The sequence below is a fragment of the Schistocerca serialis genome, chromosome 8, assembly GCF_023864345.2.
Source record: "Schistocerca serialis cubense isolate TAMUIC-IGC-003099 chromosome 8, iqSchSeri2.2, whole genome shotgun sequence".
Classification (NCBI taxonomy): domain Eukaryota; kingdom Metazoa; phylum Arthropoda; class Insecta; order Orthoptera; family Acrididae; genus Schistocerca; species Schistocerca serialis.
In genome coordinates, this window is record NC_064645.1 from 151,434,781 (window position 1) to 151,453,884 (window position 19,104).

At 41.0% G+C, this 19,104-nt stretch overlaps 1 protein-coding gene across 1 annotated transcript in view; it reads right to left on the bottom strand.

Annotated features, from left to right (window-relative positions):
• Positions 1–18,515, bottom strand: part of LOC126416891 (facilitated trehalose transporter Tret1-2 homolog) — a 58,118-nt gene extending 39,603 nt beyond the window's left edge. Inside the window, exons 1-2 of the mRNA XM_050084775.1 lie at positions 18,503–18,515; positions 14,096–14,236 (exon numbers count right to left, since the gene is read on the bottom strand). Coding sequence (XP_049940732.1) covers positions 14,096–14,236; positions 18,503–18,515 — 154 coding nt within the window. The remainder of the gene's footprint in view (positions 1–14,095; positions 14,237–18,502) is intronic.
• Positions 18,516–19,104: the final 589 nt, after the last annotated feature.

Below are 19,104 nucleotides of genomic sequence, written 5' to 3' on the forward strand. Positions count from 1 at the left end.
TAACCGATCTAACAACTGCGCCAGACCCATGTTGTCTTATATAGGCGTTGCCAACTGCAGCGCGGTATGCTGCCTGTATCTGAATACGCATGCCTATACCAGTTTCTTTGGCGCTACAATGTGTAATCGACTTCCGTCTATCATTTTCAATCAGGTGTTCCCAACAATGGTTTCACTCAAAGGAAAGGGTGAATAATTAAACAGAAACTTAAAAGTACAACCAAACGAGTCGACTATTTTCCATCACTAACAGAGCGAACTGGTATCATGAGAGCGTTCTTAGTATTTTCCTTTTTCTAGTAAATAACGCCAAAGCAGGTGAGTTCAAAAATAAATAGATAAATAAATAAATAAAACTCCGCCAAAGCCGATCCCAAGCCCGGTTGAGAAAGGAGGAGGGGGTGGAGTAACACCTTATGAAAAAATCTTGATCCAGATGGCCCGGTTCGTAGTATCTTGTAGAGGCCCCTTACCAGGTGCAGGTGAATAGGATCAAGGGCTCTGATGGCGAATGAAGATGAAGATATCAACGGCAGAGAAGGCGGAAGAATTCTCTTCTTAAAACCCAAGGGCGTTTGTTGTGGAAGCTACCGGCAACTTGGTCAGCGACTGTTCATCCAGAGGGTGCGGCTGTAGCTACCGGCAACTTGGTCAGCGACTGTTCATCCAGAGGGTGCGGCTGTAGCAACTGCTCCAGGAACTAACAATCGCTGGTTCTACACAACCAGCCTAGCTGGAAAAAAATTAATGACAAGCACTATGGTTCGTGGGGGCAACAACAATGTTACGCCAGGTGGTAACCAATCCACTCTTTGGCAGGCGGCAACCGAGCATTCGGATTCTGGGGGACCCGGGTAACCACGTACTCAGAGAAAGTCGGAGTTCTCTGGCAAACTACCCACTAAAACACCAACATTCATTGGCACGCTAAATATCAATACACTAATACAACTGGAAAGCTACTCAGTCTTACTACAGAATTCGACAGACAAAAAAATCCTCACTTCAGGAAACACGATATACTGACGATGATACCACAGATTATGGAGACTACCGCATATTCAAGAGCAAAACTGATAGACAGATTGGCAAAGGTGCCCCCCCTTGCTGGGAATGGCGATACTTGCACACAAGAAGAACATAAACTCCGTCAAGGAAGTCACTCCCATCAACAACACTCATGATGGCATTTATACAGTGCGCCAACAGAAATTGTACACTTGTCAACACTCACGCTCCAACCAACATAGACAACAAGAAAAACCCTACGGAAGTGGAGAATTTTTGGAACGAGCTGGAGGAGACTATGGCGAAGATCCCCAAGATGGACACCATCTTACTCCTTGGTGACTTTAATGCAAAACTGAGCAGAGAAAAGAACACAGAAAGACTATAGGCAGATATCCTGCGCACAAATTTACTAACAGAAATGGAAAGCGACTAGTTGATCTGTGCCAAAATTTCAACCTGAAGATAATGTCCACATCTTTATGAAAGCACCCCAGAAAGCAAGAAACTTGGCGCTCTCCTATTCAAAAACTTGGGGAATTCCAGATTGACCATAAACGCACATACAGCAACGAGAAATTCATGATGTACATGTCCGAAGAGGTGCCAATATTGACTCAGACTACTACCTTACACGAGTCAAAGCAAAATGCACTCCACTCCAAGTACAATCCCAAGAAATCGCACTTGCAGAGATTCGACGTAAACGTTCTCCACAAAACAAACGTAAAGGACGAATGAGAGAAAGTAGAAGCAAACACATAGGAAGAGTTCAAAAACAAGATTATATGTAAAGCGCAGGAACTACTGCTGCTGACAAAAAAGAAACAAGAGAAAAACATGCACGGTGGAACGACAACTGTGAATATACCCTTAAAGCACGCAAATTGACCTTACAGAAATACAGCAGCAAGAAAACGTCAGAAACACAACAAAATTTCTTCAAAGTACGGAAATAAATACCGATAACCATCAGACAAACCAAGAGAAGAAACCTAATCGAACAACTGGAACATCTAGAGAGTGACTCCAGGAATTACAATATAAAAGATTTCTACAGCATATTTGCAAATAGGATACGAGGATACACATCACACTATCTCTGCTTTAAAAAACAAAATGGAAAATTACCGCTCACTAATGAAGAAAACTGCAAAGAACTCGCAGTTTACTTCATTAATTTACTAAATTCCATATTCTTCTAACGGTCATTGGATCTCGACCAACGCGAGCAGCTATGTCGCGATACGATAAACCGCAATCGCGATAGTCTACAATCCGACCTTTATCGAAGTCGGAAATGTGATGGTACGCATTTCTCCTCCTTACACGAGGCATCATAACAACGTTTCACCAGGCAACGCCGGTCAACTGCTGTTTGTGTATGAGAAATCGGTTGGAAGCTTTCCTCATATCAGCACGTTGTAGGTGTCGCCACCGGCGCCAACCTTGTGTGAATGCTCTGAAAAGCTTATCATATGCATATCACAGCATCTTCTTCCTGTCGGTTAAATTTCGCGTCTGTAACACGTCATCTTCGTGGTGTAGCAATTTTAATGGCCAGTAGAGTATCAAGAATACCGGATTACGGAAGGCTACGTGGCACTACCGAAAGTCCATCATGTTCGGCATACGTGACGCATCCTACTGCATCTGCAGCATTAATTTGAGCAGCAGCTGGCACCGCAGTGACACAACGGACTTCTACAAATCGGTTACTTCAAGGACAGCTGCAAGCCAGATGCCCTATATCATGCATTCCACTGACTCCAGACCACCGCCATCTGCGACTTCAATGGTGTCAAGCAAGGTCTCATTGTAAGACTATTGTGTTTCCTGATGAAAGGTGCATCTGCCTCGGTGCCGGTGAGTGGCAGTGTGTTAGTCAGCAGGAGGCCAATTGAAAGCCTGGAAACCAACCTGTCTTCTTCATAGAAACACTGGACCTGCACCTGGAGTTATGGTCTGGGGCGCGATTTCGTATGACAACAGAAGCACTCTCGTTATTATCCCACGCACCCCTGACTGCACAGTTGTACAATTAAGTGATTCGACCCGTTGTGCTGTCACCCATGAACAGTACTCATGGGGTATTTTCCAGCACGACAACTCTCGCCCACGTATCACTGTTGTAACCCAACAAGCTGTGCATGGTGTCGACAAGTTGTCTTAGCCTGTTGGTCACCAGATCTGTCTCCAGTTTGCTTGCTGACTTGAGAGACAACAAAATGAACATTAAGCTATAATCAGGAACGGAGAACCAACAGGTGAATCGATTGTTTTGTGAAGTCAAAGGTAAAGGCGAAAGCTAAAACTGTTCTCAACACGAAGGCTGTAAGTAGGCTGTTTAAGTTGTCTTAGCCTGTTGGTCACCAGATCTGTCTCCAGTTTGCTTGCTGACTTGAGAGACAACAAAATGAACATTAAGCTATAATCAGGAACGGAGAACCAACAGGTGAATCGATTGTTTTGTGAAGTCAAAGGTAAAGGCGAAAGCTAAAACTGTTCTCAACACGAAGGCTGTAAGTAGGCTGTTTAGGTTTTTATGTTGGCAACGCCACGTAGCGCTCTGTATGAAAATCACTGACTGTGCTGTGTGCAGTCTGTGGCTGGTTGGCATTGTTGGAATATTCGCTATTGTACTGCTGGGCTGTTGGATGTGAACAGCACGTAGCATTGTGCAGTTTGAGGTGAGCCGCCAGCAGTTGTGGATGTGGGGAGAGAGATGGCGGAATTTTGAGAGCGGACGATCTGGACGTGTGTCCATCAGAAAGAGTAAATTTGTAATACTGGATATCATGAACTGATGTATATATATATGATGACTTCTGAACATTATTAAGGTAAATACAGTGTTTGTTCTCCATCAAAATCTTTCATTTGCTAACTATGCCTATCAGTAGTTAGTGCTTTCGGTAGTTAGAATCTTTTATTTAGCTGGCAGTATTGGCGCTCGCTGTATTGCAGTAGTTCGAGTAACGAAGATTTTTGTGAGGTGAGTGATTCTTGAAAGGTATAGGTTATTGTTAGTCAGTGCCATTCTTTCGTAGGGATTATTGAAAGTCAGATTACGTTGCGCTGAAATATTGTGTGTCAGTTTAGTGATGATCAGAATAAGTAAAGAGAAAACTGTCTGAGTACGTTGAGTTTTGCTCAGCTTTTGTAAATCAAATAAGGTAAGAGGTTTACCAGCACAGTAATTCATAATTTTTCTAAGGGGGCGTTTCATAAGGCTACTCTGAACGCGACAGTGCTTTTCTAAACCTAGATGTACTAGGGGGTGGCATTCCAGTGCCTTTATCAGGCCTTTGAACTCATTTAGCCAGTCAGTTACAGAGAGCTACAGTCAGGCCTAGAATCTGAAGCACGGTGCATTTTTTAGATTAACCAATGATGTCTCGAGAGTTAAGACGTAATAGAAAACATCCTAGTAGCATGTAACGACTGAACGTATGGCCTTTACACGTTTATTCTGATCGACCGAGACATACGGGAGAAAATTAGGAAAGAGAGAACAAATTTACCTGATTTATTTGATTCTTTGATCAAGATCAAAATATGGTGCAAATGTCAAACCAGTCATCAGCTTGAAACTCTGACAGATGAAAACCGTGTACCGAAACGGCATTCTAAACCGGTAGGAGGAAGAATATGAGTCGTGCGTGCATCATCCGGTCGGTACGAGCAATGCCTGCGACTGGCGATGTACCGGATACGAACCCCTAGGTACGCAGCTATCAAGACGTTTCAAACCACACTTTGCTGCAAGGCGAAAGGTTTATTCTGGTCCCTACAATTTATATCCCAAACTTTAGGCTATTCTAGTCCACAGATAGAACACAGCATTATAGCCAGCGTGTAACAAATATATGGAACGCTGGTGACCAAATGAGGCAGACAGCTTTTATAACATATCTTCGGAATTTTTGAAATCATTGGGGATAAGTGACAACCAGGCGACTAATGAAATTTGTATGTAGAATGTTTAAGTTAGCAGACTTTCCATCACACTTCAGAGAAATACCATGCGCACAGTCGAGAAGATAGCAACATCCAACAAGTACAAGAATTATCTATCGCACAATCAGTTTAATGGCTCATGCATCCAAAGTGCTCACAAGAATAGTATAAAGAAAAATGGAAAACAAAATTGTGAATCTGTAACATACATAAAAGGGCGGGTGAGATACAATATGTACAAGAAACATGAGGGGACAATAAGAATGAAACACCAAGAACGAAGTGTTCGGATTAAAAATTCTCTAAGAAGGGGATGTAGCCTTTCGCCCCTACTGTTCGATCTATACGTCGGAGAGCAAATGATGGGAATAAAAGATAGCTATCCTCAGTGAATGTGAAGAAGAATTGTAGGACCTACTGAATTGAGTGAACGGTCCAATGAGTACATAAAAATACGGGTTGAGAATAAAACGAAGAAAAATGGAAGTCACGTGGAACAGCAGAAATGAGATTAACGATAAACTTAACATCAAAACTAGGGACCATGCAATAGATGAAGTTAAAGAATAATGCTACCTTAGAAGTTAATTTACTCACGACAGCAGGAGCAAGGAGGATATAAAAAGCTTATTAGCACAGGCAACGAGGGAATTCGTGGTCAAGCGAACGGCAGTTGTAACCGAGATACGAGGGTTATTCCAAAAGTAAGGTCCGATTGATTGCCAAATTGAAACCACAGTGAACATCAGAAATGTTTTACTTGTAACAATTAGCTACACCTTTCAGCTACTTCTCTACGTAATCGCCGTTCTGACTTAGACTTTTGTCATAGCGTTGTACCAACTTTTCAATAGCCTCATCATAGAAGGCAGCCGCCAGTGCTTTCCGCCAATTCTCCACGCTGGCCTACACCTCGTTGTCTGTGTCAAAATGTTGTCTTCAAAGACAGCGGTTCATGTGACCAGAGATGAAACTCAGGGGGAGACAATTGCGGACTGTATTGTGGGTAATCTAACATTTCCATTTGAAAACGATGCAGGAGCATCTTCATTGCCCCTGCAGAATGCGGCTGAGAATTGTCGTGAAGACGAAACAGCACGACAGTTATGTAATGTTGGCTGCATAGCTTCAGGCGAAATTTCTCACCAGGCCCTCGTACTTGGCGGCAGACACTATTTTCTAGACATCTTTACGCACTCACTGCGAGCTCAGAAATGAGAAGAGCGACGTGATGCTAACTGGGGTTATACTAGAGACACTACCCAACACATCTGTGCAAAGCTTTATCGGATTTTCATAGTCGTTTCCATTTCGCGACCGATCGGACCTTACTTTTGGAATAACCCTCGTATGTCTTAACCTCAGGCAGAAATTTCTGAGACTGTACGTCTGGAGTACAGCACTGTATGGTACTGCATAATGGATAGTGGGAAAACCGGAACAGAAGAGATCGACGCGTTTGAGACGTCCTGCTCCAGGATAGTGTTGAAAATTAGGTGGGCTGATAAGATACGAAATGGTTAGGTTCTCAGAAAAACAAGCGAAGAAAGGAACATGTGAAAAACACTGAGAAAAGGAAGGGTGAGAATGATAGACATGTATTAAGACACAGGGAGTAGCTTTCATGGTACTACCGCCGTGGTTCCGAATATGGGGATAAGTACCTCCGACGAGTAAATTGTAATTTTATGAGGGGTAAGAACAAAGGGGTTGAATTGTGTTTCGGTCAAGACAAAAATTATTTTTAAAGTATCCTTGCTTATTGGCACTATTCCCTAAGAAATTTCTACTGACTGCATAGCTTACCAATAATAACTTATTTTTCGAGTACTATCATTAACGCTAGACGCAATGCGGTTACAGCTTTTGAAATGAATGTATAGATAATATCTTCCTCACGTACTCCAACCATACACACATTTTTTGTACTTTGTACCATGCTTCTATGGCAATAAACTTGAGACATACACATCACATGTGTTCCAAGAAAATGTCTTCTCCGGCTTGTAGCCACATACAACAATGCAGCGGAAATAGTTTCATTATTAACTACACAACAGTAAACGAACTATTTGACAGCACAACACAAGAGTATCTATATAACAGCTACTACACTGTAGTAGGACATAAACTGTTATTACTGTTATAGATAAAAACTTTCTATAGCCGAGATCGCATAAATCCTTCTTTATTTTCGACAATCGGTTTCGACAGACTTTGTTGTTATTCTCTGATCTGTAACATAGAGTATATACAGTCAGTTCCATACGAAAGTGTTCGCCGTTATCTGTATGAAATAAAAGACACTATTACAAGTATAAATTGAAGCTCCAAAGAAACTAGTATAGGCATGCGTATTTAAATACAGAGATACATAACCGGGCAGAATATGGCGCTGCGGTCGGCAACGCCTATATAAGACAATAAGTGCCTGGCGCAGTTGTTGGATCGCTTACTGTTGCTACAATGGCAGATTATCAAGATTTAAGTAAGTTTGAACGTAGTGATAAGGTCGGCGCACGAGCGATGGGACACAGCATGTACCCCCGTACGACCATTTCACGAGTGTACCGTGAATATCAGGAATCCGGTAAAACATCAAATCTCCGACATCGCTGCGGCCGTAAAAAGAACGGGACCAACGACGATTGAAGAGAATCGTGCAACGTGACAGAAGTGCAACCCTTCCGCAAATTGCTGCAGGTTTCAATGCTGGCCACCAACAAGTGTCAGCGTGTGAACCATTCAACGAAACGTCGTCGATATGGGCTCTCGGAGTCGAAGGCCCACTCGTGTACCCTTGATGACTGCACGACACAAACCTTTACGCCTCGCCTGGGCCCGTCAGCACCGACATTGGACTGTTAATGACGAAACATGATGCATGGTCGTACGAGTCTCGTTTCAAATCGTATTGAGCGGATAAATGTGTGCGGCTATGGAGACAACCTCATGAATCCATGGGCGCTGCATGTCAGCAGGAAACTGTTCAAACTGTTGGAGGCTCTGTAATGGTGTGGGGCGTGTGCAGTTGGTGTGATATGGGACCACTGATACGTCTAGATGGATGACATGTACGTATGCATCCTGTTGATCACCGGCATCCATTCATGTCCATTGTGCATTCCGACGAACTTCGGCAATTCCAGCAGGACAATGCGACACCACGCTCAGAATTGCTACAGAATGGCTCCAGGAACAGTTTTATCAGTTTAAACACTTCCGCTGGTCACCAAACCCTCCCACACATGAACATTATTGAGCATACCTGGGATGCATTGCAACGTGCAGTTCAGAAGAGCTCGCGGGGTCCCTCCACGATATTAGGCAGTTGTACCAGTGCCTTTGGCTCTCCAGTGTATGTTTACATAAAATAAATGTCATTATTAATTGCACAGTTAGCTAACAGTTAATCCAATCGTCGCCATCATCGATACAGCTTGGCACGTTAGCCCATCCACGTTTCCAGCCTCTAAATATCATCTGATACACTTCGAAACGAATGTCTTTGACTTTCTAAGAATTTTAGCAGCAGATCCATATGAAAGCTTTGGTCCCTGTGGATGATTTACGTGGAACACTGCCTCGTGGCACTTCAGATATTTTGCACCCATTTTAAAATGCAGCCGACAAATCAAAACATTCAGCTACCACACTGTTTATCTATACACTGTACAAAAGCGCACTGAGTACAGATTTGAGACCACTGCGGGCGTTACATTTAAAATTATGGCGCACACTTTCTTGTGGAACTGACTGTACATGGACCATATCTCCACCATGATTTATCACGTGATATTTTAGAAAAAAATTTTTGATAGACATTACAAGAAGCAGAAATAGAAATGTACATTTACATAACTTCTAAATTTTTTGTTTCAGAACGTGTTTATCGTGAGTTATAAACTCATTCTATGTTGCATATTAGTGGATAAAATGTAGCATATGTTTTATAGGCCTGTCAGAAACAAAACATCTACAATTAAAAAGGACCTTGTGCACATGGCCTTGTCCATATATTTAGAGCTCACAGATGATTATTAAGTCCTAAAAACCACAATATACAGTAAAATGCACATTTACGGATCTGTTTACGTTTGTTTGACGTGTTCCATTCATTGATGATCAACCTTAAACAAAGTGTATGGTACAACTGGACGGCAGTGTTGCAAATATTATACGTGTATAAAGTGTTACAGTCACTAGCCCTTACATAGATATCGTAAAACTAGAGCTTAAATCAGAGCTTAAATTATTCCCTTCTTCCAGTTTAAAATTGCATATTTTTGTGAGTGGTCTTTAAACACTGTAATAGCTACAGAAATGTACTATATTTGTACACGAAACATCTTCAAAGCTTCTTATTACTACATGCATTATAGGTAAGTTTTGGTATTTACTCTTGTACAGCTTATTTTTTGTATTGTCGTGGCGTGCACGTGCCAATGACAACAAAGCAGCATCTCACACCACACAAGACGCCCGACGCCCGAAGTATGACTCCTTCCAGCCAACAAACACGACGGGCAACATAAAAGAAACGGTTGATGATGCGGGGGAGGTGGGGGGGGGGGTGGATGGGGGGGGGGGGAATGACGTAAAAGTGCCAGGAGCACAGGCAACTGGATATTGTAGCGTACGGGGTTAGCTGGGAAGGTAATGGGAAAGCAGAGGAGAAGGGGGGGGGGGGGAGGAGAGGGGAGTATGCCGCCTCAAATTACAATATCTAGAGATTATTTACATACAATATAATTTTAGAAATAAAGAGAGGGGAGTATGCCGCTTCAAATTACAATATCTAGAGATTATTTACATACAATATAATTTTAGAAATAAAGAGAGGGGAGTATGCCGCTTCAAATTACAATATCTAGAGATTATTTACATACAATATAATTTTAGAAATAATAAAGCGTTGAAGTATGGGAGGGTGAGGAGTGGGATGGGGATAGGGCGGAGACAGATTGGCTACACATACCGTGGACACAGACAAACTGGAATGCGCGGTATATAGATTTTTATTATTGTTATTGTTATTATTAGTGACAGCGGTCATGCACAGAGGACTGGCTGCCTGAGGTCTCCCAGTTCAAATTGTAAGGGGTCAACAACTATGTGATTTGCGAAGAGTAGGCCTGAGTCTATTTTGGATATGTGTGATCAGTTCTTTGAGACTGTTGAGGTCATCGGTCCCTAAGCTTATACAGTACTTTATGTAACTTAAACAAACTTACGCTAAGGGCGACACACACACCCATGCTCGAGGGAGGACTCGATCCTCCGGCGGAGGGAGCCGCTCGGCTAGGCCTGAGTGTAGTGCACAAATACTAACACGACTGATTATTATTAATAGGGGTGCAGAGTGTGGGTGAAGCAAGTGTCGCTAGGGATAGGAGGGTGCACCATATTTTATAACAAGTGTATACCCTCAATGTGGGTAGCTATCTTTGTTTTCCGAGAAGAAGTTCTACATAGCACTCTGAATGAGCTAGGAATTGCTTCACCATTTTATCATCATCATCATTTAAGACTGATTATGCCTTTCAGAGTTCAGTCTGGTGCATAGTTCCCCTTGTAAAATTCCTCCATGATACCCTGTTCAGTGCTAACATTGGTGCCTCTTCTGATGTTAAACCTATTACTTCAAAGTCATTCTTAACCGAATCCAGGTACCTTCTCCTTGGTCTACCCCGACAACTCCTACCCTCTACTGCTGAACCCATGAGTCGCTTTGGTAACCTTACTTCTCCCATGCGTGTAACATGACCCCACCATCTAAGCCTGTTCGCCCTGACTGCTACAGCTATAGAGCTCATTCCCAGTTTTTCTTTGATTTCCTCATTGTGGACACCGTCCTGCTATTGTTCCCATCTACTAGTACCTGCAATCATCCTAGCTACGTAGCTGCTTTCGTATCCGTAACCTCAACCTTATTGATAAGGTAACCTGAATCCACCCAGCTTTCGCTCCCATACAACAAAGTTAGTCGAAAGATTGAACGGTGCACAGATAACTTAGTCTTGGTACTGACTTCCTTCTTGCAGAAGAGAGTGGATCGTAGCTGAGCGCTCACTGCATTAGCTTTGATACACCTCGCTTCCAGTTCTTTCACTATGTTGCCATCCTGCGAGAATATGCATCCTAAGTACTTGAAACCGTCGACCTGTTCTAACTTTGTTCCTCCTATTTGGCACTCAATCCGTTTATATCTCTTTCCCACTGACATTACTTTCGTTTTGGAGATGCTAATCTTCATACCATAGTTATTACATTTCTGATCTAGCTTTGAAATATTACTTTGCAAACTTTCAATCGAATCTGCCATCACAACTAAGTCATCCGCATATGCGAGACTGCTTATTTTGTGTTCACATATCTTAATCTCACCCTGCCAGTCTATTGTTTTCAACATATGATCCATAAATAATATGACAACAGTGGAGACAGGTTGCAGCCTTGTCTTGCCCCTGAAACTACTCTGAACCATGAACTCAATTTACCGTCAACTCTAACTTCTGCCTGACTATCTATGTAAAGACCTTTAATTGCTTGCAAACGTTTGCCTCCTATTCCATAATCTCGTAGAACAGACAATAACTTCCTCCTAGGAACCCGGTCATATGCCTTTTCTAGATCTATAAAGCATAGATACAATTCCCTGTTCCACTCGTAACATTTTATATGCATTAAAAAAAGTTGAAAGAAATGGGCTGTAGATATTGTCTGGATTCATCAGAAATCACTTGTTTTTCGTCATTTCAAAAATGAAACTGTTCACACAAAATTCTTTTCCATTCTGAAGTTTACTCAGGCGCTAATGTTGACGATGGCTGAGGAAGGAGTTACCAGCTAATATCCAACTGCAGTCATGGATGTTAGGCAGGGGTGTAGTCTTTCGCCCCTGATGAACAGTCTACACGCCAAAGAAGCAATGACAGAAATAAAAGAAAGGTTTAAGAGCGCGATTAAAATTCAGCGTGAAAGGATATCGATGATAAGATTCGCTGATGACATTGCTATCTTAATTGAAAGTGAAGAAGAATTACAGAATCTGTTGAAGTGAACTACAGGACTACAGAATATGGATTGAGCAATACGAAGAAAGACTGAAGTAATGAGAAGTAACAGAAATGAGAACAGCGAGAAACTAAACGTCATAATGTGGGACCACGAAGTAGACGAAGTTGAGAAATTTTGATTCCTAGGTTGCAAAATAACCCATGACGGACAGAGCAAGGAGGCTATAAAAAAACAGACTATCACTGGCAGAAAGGAAATTCCCGGCCGAAAGATGTCTAGCAGCGTCAAACACAGGCCTTAATTTGAAGAAGAAATTTTTGAGAATGTACGTTTGAAGCACCGCATTGTATGCTACTGAGACACTGACTGTCGGAAAACCGGAACAGAACAGAAATGAAGCATCTGAGATTTGGTCCCACAGAAGAATGTTTAAAATTAAGTCGACTGGTAATGCAAAGAATCAGGAGGTTCTCTTTAAATGTGAACATTTTAGGTTAGGCCTTACAGTGACTGTTATGGACATTAAATGAAACAACAAGTTTACTGTTACCAGTCACAGTTTTATTTATTTCCACGACGCGTTTCAAAGGTTTAAACCTTTTATAGCATTAACCAATGTATTACCCCAAACTTCAGGCATCCAATATATGTAACATGTAATCTTAGGACCCCTTGCCATGTAAATGTTTGCTCTCATATAATCACTCTATCCACCCTCTCTCTCTCTCTCTCTCTCTCTCTCTCTCTCTCTCTGTCTCTCTCTCTCTCTCTCTCTCTTTCTCTCTCTCTCTCTCTCTCTCTCTCTCTCACACACACACACACACACACACACACACACACACACACACACTTTCTCTCTCTCTTCCTCTACTTCTGCCTCCAGCCTCTCACATCTGTCTATTAATTCCAATCAAATAGTATCATCTATGTATGATTCTACTGCTGTAGCCAATATGATTATTGTACTTAAAATCTGTAACATTACACCTGATTGTTATTAACAAGTATGAAGTTTAAGCCATTTTAACATTTCACCTGATTGTATAAACGAGTACGAACGTTAAGCTGTTTTAACTTGTCAAAATTAGATTTATATGCCACCTGAAGTACACACACATATATTCGACACCTCAAAACAAACACCCCCAAATGCTTTAAACAATTATTCTGTAATAATGTTGTTACGATGTATATTCTATGCACTTTGCGATTATGTCTTCTCTCCTGCTACGAACCTTGCATCCATCAGATTCCAGACGCCATATTTGTTTACAAATGTGATAGTATATATGCGATGTGTTACGACAGCGAAAGAAACCTGTGACCACTGGAGGTACTCTAGTTTACTTATTTTATGTTTACCATTAGGTCAGTTTAATTTTTTGTCAGAAGAGATCCAAAACCATGCTCTGAAATAGTGTCTTGTTTCTCCACTAGGCAGTGCCACAAGTTCCTCCAAAAAATCGTAACACAACACACACAAAAATGTCATACTAACTAATGTAAATCCACCCGATGATGGAGGTTTAAACCTTTGAAACGCGTCGTGGAAATAAATAAAACGGTGACTGGTAACAGTAAACAAGTTGTTTCAGGAGGTTCTCCGCAGAATCGGCGAAGAAAGGAATATATGGGAAACACTGACAAGAAGAACGCAGAGTGTGCGGAATAGATTCGATGGTAGTAGAGGGAGCTGTAGAAGGTAACAACTGCAGAGGAAGACAGTGATTGGGATACAACCAGAAAACGATTGAGGAAGTAGGTTGGAAGTGCTACTCTAAGATGAAAATGTTGGCACAGGAAATGGACCGCAAGAAACCAGTCAGAATCCACGACTTACTTAAAAAACGACGGATCTGCAGTGGGTTACAAAGTGTAGAGGAAGATGATAAAGTTTGGGGCACACTAAACAAATAATTGGGGCCGTTCTACTATCGGATAAAGAGGTTGGGACAGGAGAGGTAACCGTGAGACTGGTGAATCATGAGAATGTACACATGTGCTTCCGAAAACTGAAAGGACACAATGAGAAAGACATCTACTGTTTGTCATAGGTACAAGCTGATGCGCCACAGACATTGGCCTGTGGCGTGGCGTGGTTGCTCACCGAGGAACGCTGCGAGGAACTGCATGGCCACGGCCCTGGGCCCTTTGGCGCCCGCCATGCTGCCAGAGCTGAGCTGTCGGTGCTCGCAGGCGTGGCCAGGTGTCTGGCACCCTAGCGTCGCCGACCCTGCACACGTGGCAGCTGCGGCACGCAACCGCCCATATATATGCCCGTGCCGTATCTCACACCGCTCGCGCTCATCTAAATCACGCCTGCCAGCAGTCAGCTGACGCAGAATATCTTACTTCTGAAATAACGTGCTACTCCTCACACCTAACATTTCACATCGTCATAAAATATTCAAAAAAACATTTTTTGCCTAGTTGCTAAACTGTGTGGTCTTTGATCTAAGTGGATCAGGGAATGAAACACATTTTCCGCCTATATATCCAGGCAGGACTGACGTTCCTCCGTTAAGCTTGTGATAGGACATAGTATGGGGACCCTTATATGAAGTATTCGATACCACAGTCTCACATATTATACGATACGCATTTCACAGTATAGCAAATGTTAAAATACAACTTTCGGTGCTTTTTATTGTATCATTTAGGATTGTACACGAGATATGTTAAAAGTAACACACCCATTAGTGAACTACATCTCATTTAAATATTATTAACAGAGATTTTTAGTTAGTGGAAAATATCTTACTGTAATCACGAATTTTACGAAATTTATAGAAAAACTAATTGTTTGACTTGTGGAACTATCAGACAGTAATCATGTAGAAACGTCAGTGTTAAAATTAGTTCAGTTATTCAATGGGAAATTAGTTGTCCAGATTCGATTATTTCGTTAAACGTGGAAATTAATGTTTTGGGTAGATCTCTGTCTAATTGATGCACTGAAAGCTACGTTCGCTCTCAAGAGATTATGTTTCTATAAAAACTCAAATCAGTTGCAATGCAATTAATTTTGAAATTACGAGTTCTAGAAATTTCTGTCATAAAAAAACTATTATTTCGATCATTTGGTCAACAAGAGATTATCATGTAAAATTTGAACCTCAAAATCTGTTTCTGCATTATGTAAAGTACTCCAAAATATGTTACCATCAAAATTCCTTTGATAATTAACGAGATATAAATTATTATGTATCAGGTGTTGTTAGTCACATTTCTCAAGCAGAATTTCGATACTATATTTGGAAATAGATTTTAGAAATTTCGTTTGTTATAGTCAGTCATTTATTATCTTCAAAATTGTAGCTGCAGTTTCTTATGAAACAACCGATTTTAATTGTAACTGAATTAATGTGACTTTGTTAAACAGTATTTTCAGAGAACTTGTGTTGTTTAGGAACTATGTAAGCAGTGAGCCGAAGAGCTCGGGGGTGGCAGTAGAGTGACGTTTGTTTCCGATTACTTCGAGTGCATGACCCGTAAAGTCAGTTTCTTTCAGCAGTGCACTGTGCGAATGTTTTGGAAGAAAATAAACATCAACACAAAATTCGAACTGTGTATTGGTGTAAATTATTTAATATCATCGACTTTTCACATTGACTCCTGAGGTATCTGCAGTGAAGCAATTAATATTATGCACCCCAATTAACAATGAATAGCTGGAGAAAGGTTTTCAAAACCAGCAAACCTCTAAGAGTTACACTGAACTTAACACTGACTCGTAGTCTACGCGTATGTTAATCCAACATTTCTCGCTAGAACCTGGTAAACAGTGTGTTTGAAACTTTCCTTCTGCCGGAAACTCACGGTTTGCTCAGACGGTAACTTCATTGGCCTTCAAAAGGCAAAGTTCCCTATTCGATTCTCGATCTGCAACACAGCTTTAATCTGCCAGGGTGTATCAAAAAACGGTGCACACACTGTTGAACGGTGAAAAAGTCACCTACCTATTCGTATGTCATTTCCTCGTAATACCTTTTCTTATAGCAGTACCAACCCAATATGCCTTCTGTGAGTTTTTTGCGAAAATAGGGGAGAGTTCTCGCTGAAATAAATCTACGAGGGTGGGTCGGCAGTAAACTGGACTGGTATCCGGCACAACTTCAGTCTTGGTCAGTATCCTGGCATGGTAACGACTTGGTACAAATCAGTCAGTAACATAGTTGGTACCAACGAACGACTGTACTAAATCCGATTGTGTCAAACGAACCTTCTCCTACGTTGCAATCTAGTTGCACAGCTGTATACACATATATATGTGGATGGAATGTCAATAGTTCGCAGTGGGTAAGAGGGCAAATATCATTCATTACAATGTCTTCAGCAGCGAACATAACATCATCAATGCTGTGCTGACCATAGACACTATACTTTCCAGAGAAAACGAACAATGATAGGTGCCGCTTAACGAGAAAATACGTGCTTTACCTAATCAACAACTATGGACCTGACACAAAGGTATATTTCAATATGTGAATACTCCAAAATCTGTAAGTACAGTATATGGAGCACAAGAGAAAATATGGTAACATGCTGAAAACTGTACTACAAGGAATGAGGGTGGGATGAAATAATGAAACGACAATAATAATAATAATAATAATAAAAGGAGTTATCACACCCAACTTATCTCCAGCACATTTTCCTGATATATCTATCTTGAAAAGAAGATATTAAAACTGGTGTTTCTTTTCTAAGTGATTTCCAATTCCATGTCTCAAGAAGAACTATTTGAGATAATACGAAGAAGAAATATTTTCAGTTTCACAACGAAGAAGTGACTTTAATTTGTATTATTATTTTCCTTGGGACCGATGACCTCAGCAGTTTGGTCCCTTAGGAATTCACACACACTGTTTTCCTTTCGTAGGAGCAGATAAGAAAATCCGGTTTACTTCTCTTTTTGCAGTAAAGAATTTCTTCTGTTATAAAAGAAAAGCACAGCATTGAAGCTAGCCGAAGGTGGCAAAGCTGGCAAACAGAAGTGCAAGATATTAAAGAAATTTGGAAAATGGATCTAAGGTTAACAAAAAAACAAAAAGTCAATAGAGGAAGGTTTTGGGCTCGACTTCCAGTGTGGCACACAATTTTATTCTACTAGGAATTTTTTGGAATAGCTCACACTCCGTTGCAGGGTGAAACACTTATTCTGTTCAACGGCAACTGCTGGAATTTTTATGCAAGCAAGGTATTGTCTAGTAGGAACCACTGCCCTATCTTCCTTCGATAATTATATTTGATGTAATTGCTGTAGTGAATGATTTCACATGATAGTTCTTAGTGATGTCTTCAGTTTTCCCTATCGGTTTCAGCAGAACATCTTTTATCCGCTATGATGACTAACACAAATCTTGCTTTCTCCAGTTACGCTGTATTCTGTAAACTAGTTTCAGATATTCAGAAGCGTTTCGTACATCATATTATCTGAAACATAAAAGCGTTGGGATGCTTCAAACACAGATGGTGTAGATAACTATGTATATGCGGAAATTTATGGGCTTTGATCCAGGAGGATCAGGGAATAAAACAAGCAAAACAATGAAAACAACAATGAAAATTAAGGAGGCCTATTCGAAAGCATACATCTTACCTGTGAAATTAGAACTTGTTGCTGGGTAACATTCAGCATTGTGTTCCTCCATCCGATGAGCTGTAACATGCCTGGTGCCTCCTTGGCAGGCTGACCACAATGTGGTCGAGATGTTGCCGGTCAGGTCTCATCTGCTCTTCGGAAAGCTGGTGCAGACTGCAGATTTATCTAATATGGTGGCTATAATTCACTACTTAATTATTATAATTTATGACCTGTCACTTTAAGCCACATCCTAAGCTCTCATTGCTATAATTTATTACCCAGAATGTATAATTTATGATGAAAAAAAATGGTATATGACATCACATTTAAAAATTAAAAAAAAGCCTGGGACAATTTATTTAGGACAGTTATAAATAGGAGTCACAGTTAAAGCCGCACTAGAGGTCACACTCAATTTATTAGTATGATTTATGGACACAGTATCTCTTTACAATCAAATATGGCTGTGTCTATATTTGTGCCAATTTGTGCCACCCTTATGTTTATCACTACAATTTATGATGCAATATGCCAAATGTTTTACCAATATAGATTTATCTTCGTTTGCATAATTTATAAGCCAATATGACATCACAAGAAACATGGCTGGGAAATGTAAAATGGGCAAGAAATTAACTAAATTCACTTGCTCTAAGTTTAAGAGCGATGGGTAGACGTCTGTTGGAATCTACATAGTCGTTACAAGAGTCAGCTAAGAAGTAATGCTTCATAATTTTTATTCGTCAATAATTTCGAATGCAACTACATCGGTAGAAAACCACAACACAGACGATTAATATATGACCTCGATATAATCCATGTCCATTTCCACAGTTTTGATCTATATATCAACAAGGGCATGTATCCCAGTGTGGTAAAATGCATGGTCCTGCTTCTGAATCCACTGACACATAAACATTTACTCACCTTCAAACTGCATCCCACGATGACTACTGATGTGTGCCCTTGCATTATCATGCAAATCAAGAACGTCCGCCACAGGTTTTGTTGGGAAAACTCGCTGAAGACGTGCTTTGAGCTGTTTTACTTTTCTAACGTATTAGACAGAATTTATTGTGCATCCCTGCTCCAAAAAATCAACCATAATCGCACATTTTGCACAAGCCTGCCACTCGCTGTTTCATTGGCCAACGGTGTTTGTCCTTCAGCTTTGTCACAGTGACGAACCAATCGTCTAACATTACTGACATCCACTGTTGCAGCAAAATCCACATTTTTCAGTCTTCCATGAATGCAAATGAGCATTTCATCCTTCTACACTCAAGAATTCCATCACAGAACGCTATCTGATATGAATATCAACGTCGGTCATTTTGTAAGCGACTGCAGTACTCACAGTACTGTTGAAACAGAATGTTACTTCTTCAACAGGCTGGAGAACAAGCTTTGCTGGTAGCTCCAAATTCAATTTTCTCTTAACTAACATTATTTAAGGGGGAAATAATAGGAGACATTACTTTTTGACTGACCCTCGTAGCGACAGACCACCTGACATAGGTTTGAACCTG